The sequence below is a fragment of the Lithobates pipiens genome, unplaced genomic scaffold (assembly GCF_037356315.1).
Source record: "Lithobates pipiens isolate NorthernLeopardFrog02 unplaced genomic scaffold, aLitPip1_a1.2 Scaffold_25, whole genome shotgun sequence".
Lineage (NCBI taxonomy): Eukaryota > Metazoa > Chordata > Amphibia > Anura > Ranidae > Lithobates > Lithobates pipiens.
Window position 1 is genome coordinate 5,310,259 of NW_027507787.1, and position 21,022 is coordinate 5,331,280.

The 21,022-nt window shown below is 41.4% G+C and overlaps 1 protein-coding gene across 2 annotated transcripts; it reads left to right on the plus strand.

Annotated features, from left to right (window-relative positions):
* Window positions 1-14: 14 nt before the first annotated feature.
* On the plus strand, window positions 15-17,302 carry PPIF (peptidylprolyl isomerase F). Of its 2 annotated transcripts, none has more exons than XM_077453986.1 (6): window positions 15-224; window positions 6,838-6,868; window positions 8,244-8,332; window positions 10,439-10,535; window positions 11,644-11,719; window positions 14,500-17,302. In XM_077453986.1, exons 1-6 carry the CDS (start codon window positions 30-32, stop codon window positions 14,633-14,635), a joined length of 624 nt encoding a protein of 207 aa, XP_077310112.1. In that variant the 5' UTR covers window positions 15-29; the 3' UTR covers window positions 14,636-17,302. The 2 variants fall into 2 exon arrangements, with proteins under 2 accessions (XP_077310112.1, XP_077310113.1); XM_077453987.1 differs by lacking the exon at window positions 15-224 and adding an exon at window positions 6,305-6,407.
* The last annotated feature ends 3,720 nt before the right edge of the window (window positions 17,303-21,022 follow it).

A 21,022-nucleotide genomic window follows, 5' to 3' on the forward strand; every position in this document is an offset into this window, starting at 1 on the left:
GTGTGTATATATGGTGTGGAGGTCGGTCTATGGACACACATACATCAATACACACCATGCTGGCTCTATCTAGTAGGCTGATCCTCCGGGGCTGCCGGGCCGGTACCGGCTCACTCACTGTATGGAGAGGCTGCAGCTCCTCCGAGGGCTCTGCGAAGGGGAACCCGCTGGTCTACCTGGATGTGACGGCGGATAACAAGCCTCTGGGGCGGATCGTGCTGGAGGTGAGACGTGTGATGAGGAATTGTGCATGTAGGTGACATGGCTGTGATCGGTGCAGGAAGTGCGGTGTACACAGGGGGCCCTACCACCAGGGGGCGCCATTATCAGTCAGGATTGGTATATTGAGAGTGAATTTTATATATATTATTGCCAAATATTTTATTTTTTATTTTTTTTGTTGTAGAAGTTGATTGGATGAGAGCTGGTACAGTAGTTGAGGGATCTGTAGAAGTTGATTGGATGGTATCTGGTATGTGTAGGTGAGGGATCCGTAGAGAAGCTGATTGGACGGGAGCTGGCATACGTAGCTGAGGGATCTGTAGAAGCTGATTGGATGGTATCTGGTATGCGTAGGCGCGGGATCCGTAGAGAAGCTGATTGGACGGGAGCTGGTATACGTAGCTGAGGGATCTGTAGAAGCTGATTGGATGGTATCTGGTATGCGTAGGCGCGGGATCCGTAGAGAAGCTGATTGGACGGGAGCTGGTATACGTAGCTGAGGGATCTGTAGAAGCTGATTGGATGGTATCTGGTATGCGTAGGCGCGGGATCCGTAGAGAAGCTGATTGGACGGGAGCTGGTATACGTAGCTGAGGGATCTGTAGAAGCGGATTGGATGGTATCTGGTATGCGTAGGCGCGGGATCCGTAGAGAAGCTGATTGGACGGGAGCTGGTATACGTAGCTGAGGGATCTGTAGAAGCTGATTGGATGGTATCTGGTATGCGTAGGCGCGGGATCCGTAGAGAAGCTGATTGGACGGGAGCTGGTATACGTAGCTGAGGGATCTGTAGAAGCTGATTGGATGGTATCTGGTATGCGTAGGCGCGGGATCCGTACAGAAGCTGATTGGACGGGAGCTGGTATACGTAGCTGAGGGATCTATAGAAGCTGATTGGATGGTATCTGGTATGTGTAGGCGAGGGATCCGTAAAGGGAAGCTGATTGGACGGGAGCTGGTATGCGTAGGCGAGGGATCCGTAAAGGGAAGCTGATTGGACGGGAGCTGGTATACATGAACAGAAGGATCTTGGCTTCTGAGTCTAATGGCCCGTACACATGATCAGAAGATTATACAGATTTTGAAGAGATTGTACGATAAATTAATCATCAGTACACTGCTTTTGAGACCAGATCATGGCAGTTCATCTGATATAGTCTGATGGGACAAGCATTAAAATTTTCTCGTACGATTATAGATTGTATAATATTTTGTTTAATCCGTACGGTTGTCATTTAAAAAATACATTACTTCTGAATTTTTAGTCTGTCGTACGAAAAGTTAACTTTGATAAACTTTTCTATATGAGAATAGCAAGCAGAAAATACAAGAGGCGATCATTTCATCCGCTTAATCTCATTGTGTGTAGCAGGCATTCGTTGGCACTTCAGTATAAGCTATGATCATAGAAAATCCTTTGTAGGAATGAGAGATTTTAGGGTGCTATGTGACTGGTGTGGGGCGAGGGGTTGTTGTACTGATTCAAGGTCACGGTGCGTGTTGTCTGAACTGACCATGTGCTTTTTATTAGGACACTGTGTGTACAGTGACCCCGGCAAGGTGACCTTAGTGGCGTGTGTGTGTGCGTGCGTGTGTGTGTGTGTGTGTGTACAGTGACCCCGGCAAGGTGACCTTAGTGGCGTGTGTGTGTGCGTGCGTGTGTGTGTGTGTGTGTGTACAGTGACCCCGGCAAGGTGACCTTAGTGGCGTGTGTGTGTGCGTGCGTGTGTGTACAGTGACCCCGGCAAGGTGACCTTAGTGGCGTGTGTGTGTTAGACTTTGATAGTCTGTAGACTTCCTGCCACAAGGGAACTTGCTGGCTGGTGGATTCTTAGTAATTCCACTTGTGTAATTTTACTTGTGTAAGTCGGCTGTCAGAAGTAGTTTCTGTATGTTCCTGCACGCCAGTCCTTATTTTGCTGTGTACTGAAAGCGGGTATCAAACCCTAAACCAAAAAAAAAATGTACCAGTCATTAGATGTGGTGGCTGCATTCGTTTTTTCTTTTTATGCGTGGAGGTGTTTTTTTTTTTTTTTTTTTTTTTTTTTCTCCCCCTTCTTCTTCTGTTTTCATCTATATAAAGTTGTGTGAGTCTATACCGTACCAAAGTCCTAGCTGCCTCCCAATTCTGTTATCCCCTGGTGATCTGACTAGTAGCGCACTTCTTATTCTTATACGGGATTTATATAATACCGATAGTTTACACAGCGCTTTACAACATGAAGGCAGACAGTACATCTAAGAATTGGTGAGCTGCAATCTAATAAATGTTTGCTATTTGGTTTTATTACTACTTGAAGTGGTACTGCTGTATTTTGTAGCTTGGCATGACGAGCTGTGGTCTGTTTTATTGGCCTAGTAATTGAATGAAAAGCCTCTTTGGGAGGTAGCTACCTGTAAACCTACATACTGTCCCGGAGTATGCACGTGTCTGTTTGTTATTCCAGAGATGACGGTATCATTAATTGTTCTGAAAGCAGAACTTCACCTTTTTTTTTTTTTTTTTTTTTTTTTTTTTTTTTTTTTTTCAAAAAGGAAGTTGGAGTGGTTGTTTGTTTTTTTTTTTTTTTTATTTTATTTTTTTTTTATTTTTATTTTTTTTCAGACCAAAGATCCGGTAAACGCTTTGCTAGAGTAACTTTATGGTGGTCATGATTAGTTCAATAAGAAACCTAATTTACTGGCCCATGGAGGTTCTGGCTTTTTTATATTAGATTGTAAGCTCACATGAATAGGGCCCTCCTAACCCTCTTGTCATATATTGTAGTGTTCCTTTATATTAAGCATTACACATATTGGTGGTAATGTAAACCCTGTATTATAATTGGTCAATGCTGAAACGCGCACAAAAGCATGAAAATGCACAGCGAGCCACCACTTAGCTTGTTGAGCTACTTTAGGGCATTTGTCGTGCGCAGTGCAGCCCATTTAAGCAAATGAAAGGCACGTGAAAAAACGTGCAAAAGAGAAACCACGTGAATGCACGTTTCTGCTACGCTCATGTATGAATGGAGTGTGCCTGGGCTGGGCATTTTTTTAGGCAGCAAAGATGACTTGGGAAGAGAAGTGAGGGTTAAAAAAAAAAGCTGCTGGTCTTATCAAAGTCACATAGGATTCGCTCCTTACCAAATGTTGATGCAACTTCTATGTGTTGACCTAGAAGTCTGGGGTTGAAATCGCAATGGAGTTGCAACAAAGTAGTGCAGGAACCTCTTTCAAAGTCGCACTGTCGTATTGATTGTAAGTGGCATCATTGAAAAAGATGTGTTTGTTTTTTTTTTTTTTTTTTTTCTTTCCCTTACCATGTGATTTACAAATTCTGATGTGTCGCTGGAAAGTGGCACCAGTGTGAACTAGGGCTAATGGGTAATCTCTGTGCAGTGGGGCTTGATCATTCTTCTATTGCTGAGAAGAGCGAAGTGATTTGACCGTGTATGTTGGATGAAGGAAAGCAACAAGTCGAAGGAAATATAGCATGGTTAAGGTGCCATATAGGCTAGGCAGAGGTCTACCCACCAGTTCTCGGGCATTATCTGCCAGTCAGCCTGAGTTCAAACAACCAAACGGGTTTATATAACCTGTCAGTGTTGCTTAGCATGTCATGCTTGTCTCCCACTGTGCAGCTCGTTTTGCAGAGTGGCCCGATCACTGACTTCTGGGGTCCCTCCATGGCTCCTCCTCACATCAGATAACTTCCTAGGAGAAGCACTCCCCCGGGGGACCATAGGCACAAATGCCGGATTCGGCCCCTTCCTCCCGGCGCCCGTGTCATTGGATTTTAATTCACGGGAGCCAATGGCTGCGCTGGTATCAATCTATCCAATTAAGAGCTGGGACCCCGTGCAGAGAGGGACAGTGCGTCTCCGGCGTGGGAATTACGGGGCTCAGGTAAGTACAAATAGAGATGGATATAGACAGGCAGGGTATGCTCCCAGCACAGCCTGATATCTGAGATAGATGTGCTCTCATGCCCAACCTGGTCAGTTTGAAGTAGGTGAGCAGGGGGGACTGAAAGAATCATTCAATATTTCACACAAAGGAACACCATGGCATGCCCATCTGATAGACAATCAGATTATTTCCTGCTTTAAATCTAGTATTAATTGGCATATTGCACGGTAGGATATCTGATAAAAGGTTATCTGCTCTGCATTATTTACAGATCAGGTGTAATCCAGAAATGCTGGTAGAAGGTAGTCATCAATGTTGTGGGTGTTGAGCGATACTTCAAGATGAACTTCCCTCCTGAGTCAGCATTTTTATCACCTAATAATAGATTTGGATTTGAAAACCTTGGGACTTGATCCAAAAAAAAAAATCCTCTTTCCAAAGAAATGTTTTGTAATTCTGTTGTGTGGGGTTTTTTTTTTTTTTTTTTTATTTATTTATTGTTCAGACTTCATGCAGAATTAGCATCTCTCTGATTGTCTACATAAGCCCTTAGCAATACCATAAGCTGTGCTTAGCTATGACATGCTGTGGAGGATAATAAAACGCTTTGCAATGATTGGATGCTTGTTCAGCATTGTCTGTCTGGGTGCATTCAGTCTAGCTGCGTCTACACAAAATAGAACCTGACATTGCAACTATGCATCTTCCAAATACCGTTCAAAATTCACCTCCCTGTGTGTCATTGGTTTAATTGGTCGTTTGACTGAAGAACGATTAGTCCAATCAGGAGGGAGCGATCGGAAAAGATGATGTTTTATGCGATGCGTGTATGGACACCATTAGACTGAAAGTGAAGCAAGAAGTCTGACTTCACACTTGTGTGGTTTTATGCTTGACAATGCACAACAATGGGATTACGACTATTTGGTGGGGTAATACCGGTTATTAACCGATTCAGCCTCGGAAGAATTTGCCCCCTTCCTGACCAGATCAATTTTTGCGATTCAGCACTGTGTCACTTTAACAATTGCGCGGTCTTGCGACACTGTACCCAAACAAAACTGATGTCCTTTTCCCACAAATAGAGCTTTCTTTTGGTGGTATTTGATCGCCTCTGCGGTTTTTATATTTTGCACTATAAACAATAAAAGTGACAATTTTGAAAAACTTTTTTTACTTTTTGCTATAATAAATATACCCCCCCCCCCCAAAAAAAAAAAAATGTCCTCGGTTTAAGCCGATATGTATTCGTCTACATATTTTTGGTAATAAAATAAAAATCGCAATAAGCGTATATTGATTTGCGCAAATTTTATAGCATCTACAAAATAGGGGATAGTTTTATGGCACTTTTTTTATATAATATATCTGATCTGATGATGAGTCTCCCCTTTTTTGATCTGCAGCATTCAAATGTGTGGTCAGAATTTGGCATAAACGTGAAAAAGCGTGGATCCATCCTTCCTTGTATCAATGGTTCAGGCTGGTGGTGGTGTAATGGTGTGGGGGATACTTTCTTGGCACACTTTGGGCCCCTTAGTACCAATTGCACATCGTTTAAATACCACGGCCTACCGGAGTATTATTGGTGACCATGTCCATCCCTTTATGACTACAGTGTCCCCATCTTCTGATGGCTCCTTCCAGCAGGATAATACACCATGTCACAAAGCTCAAATCATCTCACCACTGGACAATGAGGTCTCTGTACTCCAATGGTCTACACACTCACCAGATCTCAGGCCAATAGAGGACCTTTTGAAATGTGGAGATTTGTATCATTGATGTGCAGGCCAACAAATCTGAAGCAACTGCGTGATGCTATGTGTATCAATAGAGACCAAAATCTATGAGGAATGTTTCCAACACCTTGTTGAATCTTTGCTACAGAGAATGAAGGCAAAAGGTAGTCCAACCTGGTACTAGCAAGGTGTATATAATAAAATGGCCTGTGTGTGTTTAGAAGTTGTGTTTTTATTTTTATTTTTTTGTACCCCCCCATAGTATAAAGCCAAGTTCTGTTTAAATAATGAATGATTTGTCAGCAGAATAAATGATCTCTTGATTAAGTTCTCATATTATACAGCGGCTGTGGCCCAGTGAGACATTGTGCTCAGTAAACAACGCTTTCTTCTCTCATGAGTGACAGACATTGCAGGGAACGTGCTACTTCCTGTTAGTGACGGGCCGTGTATACCACAGACAGTACATGGGGTTTTATGCTGAGATCTGTCTGGGCAAACCTCCAAAAATATGGAACTTTTTATTCAACCATGCCTGGAGTAAAGCTGGAGGTAAAACAATCCAATAGGAGAATGTAGCACATCATGGCTTATTGAAATGTGTGTGTGAAATAGGACAGGAAGTCAAGTTCAAACATGCTCCGGCATTTTTCATGTTTAGAAATGCTGCATCCACGTTCTGAAAATCCCAAGACACAGAACTCCATACTGCTGATGATGTAAATGTCTGCTTCCTTATATAAGAACACGAGAGATGCATTTTCTTCTATCCCTGATGTATTTGGAAGTGCGTTTTTTTTTTTATTTTTTTTTTTTTTTTTTTTTTTTTTTTTTATTCTTGTTTTGCCGCTGTAAACATGAGTACATACTCGTATATAAATAGTGTGCTTGGAAATGTAATTGAAATAATAATAATACATTTGAAACATTTGCATTCCTTATACTCAAAATTATTATTATTTTTTATTATTATTTTTTTCAGTTGAGAAATGATGTGGTGCCAAAAACTGCAGGTAAGTGCTTATTAACCACTTCAATGCCAGACAGTTTCACCCTTAAGGCAGTGCTGGAAAATAATGGTGGCCACACAAAATATTGACACTTTGGGCCCAATTTGGGCTTTTTTTTCACTTACGGGTGTACTCACTTTTGGTGCCAGCTGTTGAGACATGAATAACTGTGGGGAAAAAAAATAGAGAGATAGATTATATATATTTATTTATTTATTTTTCTATCCCAAATCAGTGTATATTATTTAGTCTTTGTGAAAGTTAGCATATACAACTTACAGTGTATATATTTGAAAATTGATCAGTCCTGATGCACTGGCAGCCTATCATTTCATAAAATCATGCCATATCCTAAAATGTCAGGGCAGTACAAACGCCCCCAAAATACCCCCCCCCCCCCCCTTTACTTAAAAAAAGACACCACAAAGTGTTTGGTACGCACTGTACCAAACACTTTGTGGTGTGTGTGTTTTTTTTTTTTTTGTTTTTTTTTGTAAAGTAAAGGGGGGTATTTTTGCAGCATATGATCAGGGACTGGTGACAGTATGGGGTGTGTTTTATTTATTTTTTTATTTTTTATTTTTTTTTTTATCTTATTTTTCTTCTCCATACTGTTACTATTGCAGTATAGTGTCAAAGGTACCACATGCACCTGGGGTGGTGATCAGTAATTTTTCACTGGTTACTTATTTCAGTGCTAATCTTTACATAAGCAATCATCTTAACACTCTGGCATTCATTTAATGTGCCATTGTGTACTGTTTTGATAACTGTGATTGTCCATAGCTGTCACAGGTCTGCTATGATTGCCCCTGTACCATGTGAACAATCAGAGATCACAATAGAACACAATGTCTATGAATGACAAGCCATTGTTTGTTTACAACTGACACCTGGTTGGTCACAGCGATCTCATGGACCAGGGCCACACATAGTGGCCCAGTACAACGGTTTGTGGTCTGCTGTGTCCCAGACACAGAGGGTCACAAATAGCACTGGTGTGCGGCCCCTAGGGTATGCATGGAGTGCTCGAATGGGAGGACGCCATGACATCCACCCGGGAAACCAGAGCACCTGCCCAGGCTATTGTAATAATATGTTAAATCGGATTGCACATCAATGGAAAACCGAGATTAATAAAACCCTGTGTATAGGAAGCTGGTCTATGACCAGAGGTTATGTGAAAAAATTGGAGGTATTATACGGTCAGAATTTTCAACTGGCTATCCTATGTGATTTTTGTACAGTGGCTCCTATGTGTTTTCTACTCAAAAACCGTTACTTGGCATTGAAATTTCTTGTCTGTTACTTGCACATTTTAGATTTGCCCAGATGTGTTTGTAGTTTTAAAACGTTTTTTTAATTGTTCCTGTTACAGAAAATTTCCGATTGTTATGCACTGGCGAGAAGGGCTTTGGTTATAAAGGATCCACTTTCCACAGAATAATTCCTGATTTCATGTGCCAGGTATGTGTAAGTCTCGGGCAGCAGTTATCCTATAGGACCGGTGTCTCCAAACTTTCTAAACAAAGGGCCAGTTTACTGTGCTTTTTTTTTTTATTTTTTTTTTATTTTTTGTGTGGGGGCTGACCATCGCCAGTGGGAGTAAACATTAATTAATATCCCATCATTGGTCGGTGTCAGTGGGGAGGAATAGTGCCCCATTGGTCATGTCAGTAGGAGCAATAGTGCCCCATCATTGGTGTCAGTGGGAATAATGATGCCTTATCGTTGGTGTCAGTAGGATAAATGGTGCCCCATCACTTGTGTCAGTGGAAGGAGTTGTGGCCAATCATTGGTGTCATTGGGAGGAATGGTGCCATATTATTGGTGTTAGTGCAGAAATTACTTCCCCCATTGTTGGTGTCAGGGAGGCGGAATAGTGCCCCAAGGGCCGGACAAATAGCTGCAGTTTGGAGACCACTGATCTAGGAGTATTGTCACCCACTTTTCTAACCTTTTTATCAAGTGTACTGTTCATACGTGCCTACAATGTAATTTAAATGCCAGGGTCATCAGGAATGTATAGTTACTTGATTTGACCACTTTCCCCTGTCCACGTAGATGCAGAAATTTGTTACCATCACTTGTTAGCTGTGGGGCAATGTACATATGAATTTGAAGTGGAATTCTAGACAATGATCTGAAGATCACATCTGAAAGCAGTCTGTCACAACCCCAAATCATTGTAACTATATTGAACTATAGAAACAAAAGTTGCTGAATTTGTCCTTCTGTAGCCACCACTTCTCCACCAGCTTCTGGCTGAACAGTGAAGTGCGCAGGAACGCATTGACCACTGTAGGACATCCTTCTGCTTTCCACTTTGAAAGGGATGTTCAGTATTAGGCTGGCTATATACATGTATTGAAATTACACTGGTTCAGCAGGGACTAGCGAAATTTCAATTCATGTGTAACCACTGCGGTTGAACAGAAATCGATCTACTGACTTTTGCTCAACTGCCCTGTCGGATACATTCCACTTGATCAGCTCCGCAGGCAATAGGCTGCAGTACTGATCTGTGTGTTCTGACAGTGGGGAAGGATTTGCCCATCCACCTTGAATGTGTGAATAGGGGAGTTGGGTTAGTCTTTGGTTGAATGAAAAAAAAAAAAAAAGTCAAAAATTGTCCATGCATGGGTAAATGTATTGGCAGCACTCTACAAAACAATAGACAGCTGGCTCAAACTACTGCCCTCTCATAGTTAAAGGTTAATATCGATCTTCAAATTCTTGTGCATGAGGCTTTTTTAAATTGGACTAGTAAACAAAACAAGACCTTTGCCTCGTATAGCAGGCATACTCTGTTGCCTTAACCTACTCATTCCATGCCTGTTAAGCACCCAACTCCCAGTGGATTCCATACACCCACCCCGCATACTCTGGTGCCAAGTTAGTGTTTGTTTTAGATTGGGGAGCACATTAAACACATTGCCCTGACTCCCCCCCCCCCCCCCCCCTCCCCTCGCTGCAAAGGTAGTGGCTGGTGCCGTGGTTGCAAACTTTATGCCCATAGCAAAAATTATTGCTCCTGTCATGTTTGGCGGATAGTAACACCGGGGATATGCAATTGGCAGACATCCAGCTGTTGCAGAACTACAAGTCCCATGAGGCAAAGCAAGACTGACAGCCACAAGCATGACAGGCAGAGGCATGATGGGAGTTGTAGTTTTGCAACAGCTGGAGGTCCGCTAATTGCATATCTCTGCATTAAACCAAATTGGACACACCACAAATGTGTGCAATGCAGGCAGTTGTAAAGCATTGGTATGCCATTTATAGGGTTAAAACAAGCAGTGAAGAGGCATTATATCACTTCCTAACCACCTGTCAGACACTTGAAGTGCAAAAATTTAGCTAAACATCTAAACTTTGTCCTATAGCTCTCCTATACACTGGAAGGGAGGAGACTTCTATTGAGAGATATATATATATATATATATATATATATATATATATATATATTAGTTTTCCTTGTCATATTTACTGTATCTGTTTGGCTATATAATTCCACAGATTTCTGGATTAAACCCTTTTTGGGGCTTTTTTTTTTTTTTTTTCCTCTTGTAGGGTGGAGATTTTACGAATCACAATGGAACTGGTGGGAAATCCATTTATGGAAGCCGCTTCCCTGATGAAAACTTCTTACTAAAACATACAGGGCCAGGTAAGGCCAGCTTTTGCATGCACAGAGCAGAACATATGACAGTCCTCAAATGATTTGCATGGATTCCTCCACCATCCTAAAATGAGGAGTAATCCGCTTATTCTTTGAGTATTTTATAGCATGAATACCTTTTTGTTCTAAGAAGGTTCCACTGCGCTACACACCAGTTCATTGGTGGGCTTTTTGGTTTTTGTTAGTCCCCGCTCATCATAACCTTCTGGTTCTATAATATAGTGCTATATACCAGCAGTTCTGGATGTATAAGTAGCTAATGTGGTGAAAAGGAATAGCTTTCAATGCCCAACCTATTATGCTGAAGTTGTGTTATAATTATTTTTATTTTGGGGATGGGACATGGGATGACTATTCTGTGGGTTTGTTTCTTCTCTGATCTTTTCTAGTTCTCCCATCCTGTGAAAGACTCCCAGGACATTGCTAAGTGAGGCCTTGTCATTACTGCTCACCTCCACCATCGCAGGAGCGAGCTTTCTCAGATTCGTACCCCCTCATGTGCCATTTCTCTCCCCTGATGCAGTAGTTCTGAGACCAGCATTTTGAGAGCTCGCTCCTGTGATGGTGGAGGTGAGCAGTGATGACTAGGCCTCACTTGGCAACATCCTGGGAGTATTCCAGTCAGGCCTCATGAGGTATGTAAATGGACTACATCTATAGTAAGGACATTACTCAGCTTCAGTCAGAGCTTCCCAGTTTGTTTTTATCCGCAGAGTACCCTTTTCTGCATAGGCAGTTTTTTGGTAAAGGTGAACTTGCCCTTTAATGGACTGAGATGTAATTCAGGCCCAAAGCGTCAAATTCTGTAATGTTGCCCATGTGCACCTGTGTCTGCCATCCTGGCCATTTGGACAACAGATCCACTTTTTTGCTCCAGAATACTTTGTGTGCTGGATATATTTTATATCCAATCCAAAGTTTATTCTCTGCCAATTTACCACTTATTACTGCCTATTTTGTTTTCTATATGTGGTTTTTCTATACATAAATATGCTTGGTTCAGTTTTTCTTCACAGATATTTTCTGTTGGCTTTAATTTTTATTTTTTTCCTTCTGCAGAACTGTTCTGTAATTTTAATGTATTTTATTTATTTAGGTGTCCTCTCAATGGCTAATGCAGGACCAAACACAAATGGTTCCCAGTTCTTTCTCTGCACAACAAAAACTGAATGGTGAGTTTTGTTTTGTTTTTATCACTGGTGTGGTGGTGATCAGGGACACTGACAGCATGTTGTATATAAAATATTATTATTATTATTATTATTATTATTATTATAATATATTGCTAACCGAGTAGTTCAATGTCACCATAGTAACTTTGTACTACTCATGGGAGGGTGGATCAGGGTTGTGGGGTTTTGGTTTTGTTTTGTTTGTTTTTTGTCATGGATGGGTTAAGTTTGTGAAAACGAATGATCTGTGATTGGCTACAGCTAATCACATGTACAGGGTGCTCTGATTGGCCCAGGTACCATGTGTTAGCTGTGGGCCAAGCACAGCTCACTAGTAAAGGAAGCAAAGCGGTTATGAATCATCATATTGCTTCATAACCGCTTTGTTGACATTGTGATTGCATAGCAATCACATGATCACTGGGATCCTTCTGCTGTGTCCATAGCACACAGTGGTAGCAGGGGGTGGCCAGAAGCACCCCCTGTCTGTACAGGCAAAATTAGGTATGGGTATGTCGCTTTGCCTCTACATACTCCCTTCTAGCAGTAAATGTATTGTGGTTAAAAAGGAAAAACTGAAATATCACATTGGCATTAGTAATTAGACCCTTTTCAGCAACACTAGAAATTTTAGCTCCGGTGCCTTGATTGGAGTCCTGGAAAGGCACACTCCTCTATAAAAGGCCTCACAGCTGAAAATGCCTACCGTATCAGAGCAAAAGCCACGAGGGCAAAGGAACTGCCTGCAGAGCTCAGAGACAGAATTATTGCAAGGCACAGGTCTGAGGAAGGCTACAAAATGTCCACTGCACTGAAGGTTCCCAAGAGCACAGTGGCCTCCGTAATGCTCAAATGCTAGAAGTTTGGCACAACCAGGACCTTTCCAAGAGCTGATTGCCTGGACATGCGAGTGGGGAAAAAGGCCTAAGTAATGGACCAAGAACCCGATGGCCACTCTTACTGAACTCCAGATCTCCTGTGTTGCGATGGTACCAGAAGGACAACCATCACTGCAGCCCTCCACCAATCTGGGCTTTATGGCACACACTGTATGGTACAAGATTCTCTGGTCTGATGAAACCAAGATTGAACTGTTTGGCCTCAATACTAAACCTAATGTCTGGAGGAAACCAGGCACTGCTAATCGCCTTCCCAATACCACTTCAACAGTGAAGCATGGTGGTGGGAGCTTAGTGTTGTGGTGGTGTTTTTCAGCAGCAGGAACTGGGAGACTGGTCAGGGTTCAGGGAAGGCTAAAAGGAGCAAAGTACATAGATATCCTCAATGAAAACCTGTTCCACAGTGCTCAGCACCTCAGACTAGGCCAAAAGTTCACCTTTCAATATGACAACAATCCTAAGCACACAGCCAAGAGGTGTGGCTTAGAGTGGCCCAGCCAGAGCCCTGACTTAAACCCTATTGAACATCTCTGGAGAGACCTGAAAATGGCTGTACACCAACGGTCCCCATCCAACCTGACTGAGTTTGAGAGGACTTGCAAAGAACAATGTCAGAAAATCTCCTAATCCAAAAAAGACTCACGGCTGTAATGGCTTCAACAAAGTAATAAGTAAAGAATCTGAATGCTTAAAGCGGGAGTCCGCCGGGACTCCGCGTTTTTTTTTTTTTTTTTTTTTTTTTTAAAGCCAGCAGCTACAAATCCTGCAGCTGCTGACTTTTAAAATAGTGACACTTACCCGCCCAGCGCGCCCGCGATGTCGGCACCCGAAGCCGATCGCTAGATCGTATCTCGGGTGCTGCCGCCGCCATCTTGGGTATGGGAATCAGGAAATGGAGCCTTTCGGCTTCATTTCCCGGTTCCCTACTGCGCGAGTTGCGCTGCGCAATAAGGACGGTCCCCGCTGCCTCTGGGATCTGTGTGTTTCCCAGCAGGCAGCGGGGCACTTGCGGAAGGGGGCTGGCACTTGCGGAAAGGGGCGTAATCTACGCCCCTTTCCGCAGAGAGCTATCCCAGAAGTGGGTTCAGGTACCTGGATTCCGATGAGCGGAAGGTCCATTTTAGGGTGGACCTCCGCTTTAAGTACATGTGACATTTCAGTTCTTTCTTTTTAATAAATTCACAAACCTTTCTAAAATTCTGTTTTCACTTTGCCATTATGGGGCCCTGAGCATAGATTAATGAGGAAAAAAAAAATGATAATTAACTGTAACATGGGGCTGCAACATGACAAAATTGAAAAAAGTGAAAAGGCAGTCCGAATACTAGCTAGATATGCACTGTATAATAATGGAGCAGTTGTTAAAGCTTTTATCATTACACAGGTTTCCCTGTGTCATTCCATTTTATTACACATATCTTAATTTCTGAACTTGTTTTGGTTTCTATGGATGGATGGTTACTGACTGAAAATATCATGTTAATGGCACCTTTTTTAGAAATCTATTTACCTAGAAAAAAAATAATGCAATAATAAATATAAATATATATATATATATATATATATATTTTTTTTTTTTAGGGTGGGTTTTTTAAGTATAGCACCATTTGCATGTTGAATACGTATGAAAAAGACAACAGTTTCTCTTTTTTTATTTTTATTTTTTCTCTTTTCACATGACTTTAAATTTAATGTTTTAGTCAGAGCTGAATTTTGAGAAGATTGATGGAGAGGTGTATTGAACACTGGAATGTATTTTTGTTGTGGCCGTTCATTTGATCTAAAAATTGCTGTTCTAAAGACTAATGAATCTTTTGCAGTATAGTTAGTTAGTAGTAATTCTCACTACTGTTAAATTTTATTTTTAACTTTTTCTCCTAGGCTGGATGGGAAGCACGTAGTATTTGGCCATGTGAAAGAGGGCTACGATGTAGTGAAGAAAATGGAAGGATGTGGACAGAAGAGTGGTCGCCCTACAAAAAAGATTGTGATTGCAGATTGTGGAGAACTTTCTTGAAAACCCCCCCCCCCCCCCCTTCCTTTATTTTTTTTATTTTTTTTTCATGTGTCTTGCAGCTGTGAATTTCCTATCCACATCTGAGAAAGCAGATGTAATGTTGCTTATCAGGGACCGAGAAATGTGATTTCTGCTCTAAGCCATAAATGAACCCATTTAAAGCTAAAGGGGGTAAACGACTAACCTTGGTACTGCATTGTGTTTACCTCTTCCATAAAATGACGTTGCTCATTTTTTTTTGTTTGCAAACCTAAAGTGATGGCAGCCAACACTGATCAAGACTACTGGGATATTTTTACACTGGATAAGCGTGGCTGTGCTTGCATTTTGATTTGATGGCTTTTTTCCCAAAATGTTTGACAAGCTGGATAGCATGAACTGCATAGAAATGTTCCTTTTTAATGTGTAAGACAAAAAGTAGTAACTTTTTCTTACTGGATGATGAACACCAAAACTGTCATACTGTGTTCAATGCCTGTGATCAGCTGTAATGAGTAGAACATTATCAAAGTGTTTTTGAATATGTGTATATTGGGGTACTGGGCCAGGCACTAAATTTATGCTACTGCACAGCTTAAAGGAGTTTTCAATGTAACTCCGAATGCCTAGAGGGGTCACCACTAAAGGTTTTTTTTCTTTGATAATTTGTGAGAAATCTTCCATGTCTGTGTTGGGGAAAACCAGCAGCCGACCAACTTCTGTTTAGCACTCTCAGCCAATGGTAGAGAGAGCTGATCAGAGTGTTTTGGTGGTGGTCCCGTCCGGCTGTCAGAACACAATAGCTCACGCGGGGGTGATCACTATACTAACTTTGCATAGTTAGTATAGCGGCTCCAAAAGGAGCTGACACACTGGGTTGAACTGAAAAAAAAAACGAATAGCGTGTACCTGGCTTTAGAGCCCAGATAGGACTGACCAGTAACCCAATCTTACCAAATCCGATATAAGGGCAACCATGCACAAGTTAATTAAAAACAAGCAATTGGAACCCTTTTTACCATGACTTGCAATTTTGAGTATTAGGCCATGAATATTTACTTGTGCACTATATAGTTAGAAGCAACTGTTCAAATTAGACAACAGACCTTCATGTTACATTAGAGCTGGATTTACATGTGTACACGCAGCCGGCATAGTAATGCACACATGTAGGTTTTAATGGGTCCATAGAGTTTCACTTTCTTTCACACTGAACTGCAGTGCAAAGATGTAAACCAGCCACTTGGGAAGAATGGAGTTTCTACTTTGCATGCATTTTCATGCACCAAATGGAAAATTGTAAATAGGCTCTTGGAGCTATGAAGTAAGAGTAATTGTTTATCCTCAAAGTGGAAAAACGCCTTTTTTGAAGTGAACCTGTGAAACTTGGGAACTACCCATTGCTGGCATAGGTGTGGTCTCCTGGGCTGTTCTCCCCATCCTGTCTTTACTGTGCAGCGAGTAAGTGCCATGGAAGAAGTATTCAGACTTTGAATTCTGCCCTCCATACCATCTCAGCAGGTATTAACGCCAGGATAAGGAAAGCTGACCCAGAACCTACACCAGCAATAGCAGTTCTCACACTTCTGTTTTCATTGGTTCTCTAGAAAGGTAAAATGCAATATGCAAATTTGTTACTTTTGCAGAACAAACCATGTGTATAGTTTCTATTTTATTTTTCTAAAATGGCCTATTTAATTGTGGGGTGTTGTGTGTTTGTTTTTTTAATAGGGAGCCTCCAATTAGCTCCTATACTTTGCTGTTCACATGAACACATTTAGGCTGGATTCACACCTATGCATTTTTAGTGCATTTTGCAGATTTGCACTACAGTCCATTTAACATGGTTTCCTATGGAACAATTCTGTAGTGCACATCTGCAAAAAAGCACAAAAAATGCATAGGTGGGACTCCAGCCTTACACAGTGCTCACAATCCACTTGTAGAATTCAGTTCACTCACAATAATTGCACAGGAGATTGAGCTTCCTGAGCACAAAAACAGAAATATCCTAGTAACAGAGTTTAGCATTACATTTATTTTTGATTATAGAATGTCATTAAAGCGCAGGTCTGCCCACCCCACAAAAAAAAATAAGTCAGCAGCTACAAATACTGCAGCTGCTGACTTTTGCTGGTATTGAAACCTGGCAGTGAAGCCTTTCGGCTTCACACTGGTTCCCTACTGTGCATGTGCGCTGCACTTTCTACTTGGCCTGCTGGTGGAGGAAGGAGGAGGGGGGGGGGGCAAGCTTTGCCGTGGTGCCGTCTCTGGAAGTGGGGAAGGGGACCTGTCAAAAAAACAGTTCCCCCCCATCCCCCCCCCCCCCGAAAGGTGCCAAATGTGGCACCGGAGGGGGGGGGGGGGTGACTAAGCGGAAGTTCCACTTTTAGGTGGAACTCTGCTTTTAAGACTTTATGATAATTTTAAATTAAAAAGGGTTATTCTAAATACTTGAAAATCAAATAGCCTTATGAGCTGCTAATCTGAGAATTTGACAAGAAAAAGTAATTTTAAGTATGCAAAATTTTCTACATCATAAACTGTTTGCACTAGCTAGTGGAAGCATGATCTCCACGACACTTGTACTAATATTGTTTTTGTAATGCAAAGGATTCTTTTATAATTGGTACTTCTGTTTTAAAATGTTTACAACACTTGCACATTAAAACGTTTTATTACAAAGTTGCAACGTTTGATCTTTTTAAGGGTGTATTTTTATTTTTTATTTTTTTTGTTTATATATTTTTAGGTCTTGACCGTTTTTCTGACATTTTGTTTACAAGTAAAAATCTGTAATTTTTTGCTAGATAATTACTTGGAACCCCCAAACATTATTATTATTATTAATAATAAAATGGATAGATATGTATATATCTCTCACAGTTGCGCTCATAAGTTTACATATCCTGGCAGAATTTTTATGATTTATTTGTAAATTTTTCAGAGAATATGAATAACACAAACTTTTCTTTCACTCATGGTTAGTGTTTGGCTGAAGCCATTTATTATCAATCAACTGTGTTTAATCTTTTTAAATCGTAATGACAACATAAACCACCCAAATGACCCTGATCAAAAGTTTACATACCCCAGTTCTTAATGCTGTGTATTGCCCCCTTTAACCTCAATGACAGCTTGAAATCTTTTGTGGATGAGGCTCTTTATCTTTTCAGATGGTAAAGCTGCCCATTCCTCTTGGCAAAAAAGCCTCCCGTTCCTGTAAATTCTTGAGATATATGCTAGCGCTCAGGACATGGGGGGGGGGGGGTAAATGAGACAAAAAACAAAACAAAGAAAAACTCCTCTGTGCAAGTATTAAGTGAAACGGCATGTAATCTGAGACTTACATGGAGGTAAGAGGTAACAAGCTCCGAGGAGGTATGGGCTCCTGGATCAGTCCACAGCGCCCAAGTATCCTAAACAGTCTCCAGGTGGGATGACTTTGTTTTTATATACATACTTTTTTTTTTTTTTTTTTTTTTTGCAGAGACTCTAGTGAATAAAATGGTGGTCGTTACAATATTTTATGGCACGCTGCATTGTGCAGTGGTCTTTCAAATGCAATTTTTAGGAAAAAAAATACACTTTTTAATGAATTAAAACAAAACTGTAAAGTTAGCACAATTTTTTTTTTTTTTTTTTTCTATAATGTGAAAGATGATGCTGCACCAAGTAAATAGATACCCAACATGTCATGCTTTAAAATTGTGGAATGGCGACAAACTACAGTACTTAAAAAATCTCCATAGGCAACACTTTAATTTTTATTTTATTTTTTGTTAGAGGAGGTCTTTCACTAGAATTATTGCTCACTCTAAAGATGAGCATGCGCTTTTTACTTTTTTATTTTTCTTATTTATTTGACTTATCTTTATTTATTTATTTTTTTTTTTATATTCCTATTACAAGGAATGTAAGCATCCCTTGTAATAGAAATAAGCATGACAGGTCCTCATTATTGGGGAGATCTGGGGTCAAAAAGACCGTAGTTCTCTAATTTTACCTTTTTAAAATAAAAATAGTTTTGCCCACGGACCACACGTGACAAAAGTTGCGCCTGGTCCTCCAAAGGGAATAGAGCCGAGTGGGGGGGCCATCTTGTCCTCACTCAGTTTCCTGCTTGGCCATCGGATTGGTTCCAGTTTACCGACGGCTCCGGTAAGCTTGGAAACGACTGTGAAATGGCGGGGCACCTTTCCCACTGCCTATAAAAGTGATCTCGTGGCAAATCCTTCCATGGGGCCACACTTTTATTTGAAGGCTGGCTGCCTAAGGGGGAAAAACATAGTTATGGCTGCAGCTAGCTGCCATAACACTGGTATTCAATGTCAAAATCATGACGTACGTTCCCGGTTAGGCGGCCGGCAAGTGGTTCAAGGAGTTGTAAAGGCAGAAGGTTTTTGATTTCCCCACTGACTGGCTGAGATGCAGCAGTGGCAGCTTTGGTTCTCGGGGCTGTCAAAGTCAGTTAGCCAGTCGGGAGAGAGGAGGCAGGGCCGAATGGAAACTCCATGTCTGAATGGACACACGGAGCTGCAGCTCAGCCCAGGTGCCCCTAAAGAAAGCTGCTTGATGTGGGGGCACTTGACAGGAGGGAGGGGCCAGGAGCAGCGAAGAGGCACCCGAGAAGAGGATGATTCAGGCTGCTCTGTGGAGAAAAAAAAAAAAAAAAAAACGACACAGAGGAGGCGAGTATAACATGCTTGTTTTAAAAAACAAAAGAAACAAACAGCGCTAAAAATAAAAAAGCATTTGCCCCCTTAATGCCCATGCCTTTTTTTTGCAATACAGCACTGCACTGTTTTAACTGACAATTGCGCTGTTGTACCCAAACAAAATTTATAGCGTCCACAAATCGATGTGTATGCGCCCGACGTACAATAATGTGACAGATACTGGTGGCCTAGCTGTCATAAATACTGGTGTAGACACCTTACGTGTTTTAGACTAATTGTAGTCCTTCTTCAGAGGCTTTATGTCAAATGGGTAGTAGTAGTTTTACAATATAAATATATCATATTAGTACCATTATAATGCAAAGAAAAGCCCTCAATAGCATTATCAGCAGCAGTTCTCATACCTTGATGGACATGAGGCTCTTGGCGGCAGAAGTGGAGCATGCAGGAACATCAAATAATACAATTTTAAAAGGAAGCCACAAACTCAGGACAATGGATTTTTGCATCTCCCATGGAGGGTTTGCCAAGGCCAAGGCTCTATCAGAAAGCAAAGAAATAATGAAGCCTACTTTGCTTCTGTCCATGGGGACCGCCTGGGGCAGCATCTGAAAGTATATCCCAACCTGGTTTAGAAACCCTCTGCATGAACTTGACCACCCCCAAATCGCTGGGGAAATGGAACGAAACCAGAAAAAACACAGGTAATATTTGAAGCAGGTGCCTGCACAGAGACTGGAGCAGCAGCAGGGCAGGCCTGCGCCTCTGGTTGTACCCGAAAAGCGGACAGAAGAAAAAAAAGGCTGCACATCCAGAACTCCCGATTGCCTTTTAATGTTCACAAGAATAACTCCAAATACACCAACATTTGGTCACATAGACGCTTTTCACACATATATTTTGTGCTTAATCATTACAATGACTGAAGTAACTAATAGAACTTAAATAGACCGCCCCAGTAACTACAGGTGTTCTGGGGGCGGTGCTGATCAGTGATCCAACACAGGCTGATTAATCACAAAGCTTCAGCCCCTAGGAGCCTCAGATTGGAGACTTGAATAAAAGATAAAACTGAAGATCCATGTTCCCACGTGCACCGAGGAATCCCCCATACACACAAGAAGATGGACCGACAATCGGATAGAAACATAGTGGTTCACATACATAATACCAACTAATGGAAAATAAACCAATTATCCCATATAGATATGCATGTGTGTGCAGGCGCACACATACACACAAGGGACACATGATTTTATATATATATATATATATATATATATATATATATTCCTCAATATAGGACCAATACAGAGTCCAACATGATGAATTCATGTGTATACATACATGCCTAGATCATAAGAAACAAATTCCACTGCAGTGTCTGTAGAGACACACACACACACACACACTAAAGTGCAAACACAAAAGGCATATTGCACCAGAATGCTAGATCTATATATGTATACTATATAAATAACAAAATAAAGAGCTGATCCAGTGTATCTATATAAAGATCCCCACAGTTGGAATAAATAGGGACTACTCACAGATGGTCCTAAGGCACAAGAAACATATATAAAGTACCATCTCGAAAGTAAAACCAAACCCGATCGGGGCATAGGACACAGTGCCCTGTTATTAATTTCAACTCAGTGTGCCGAAAGCCAGAAACAGCCAATGTACCGGAACAGCCACAGTGGGAGGATCCAGGTGAGCAGCACGAATC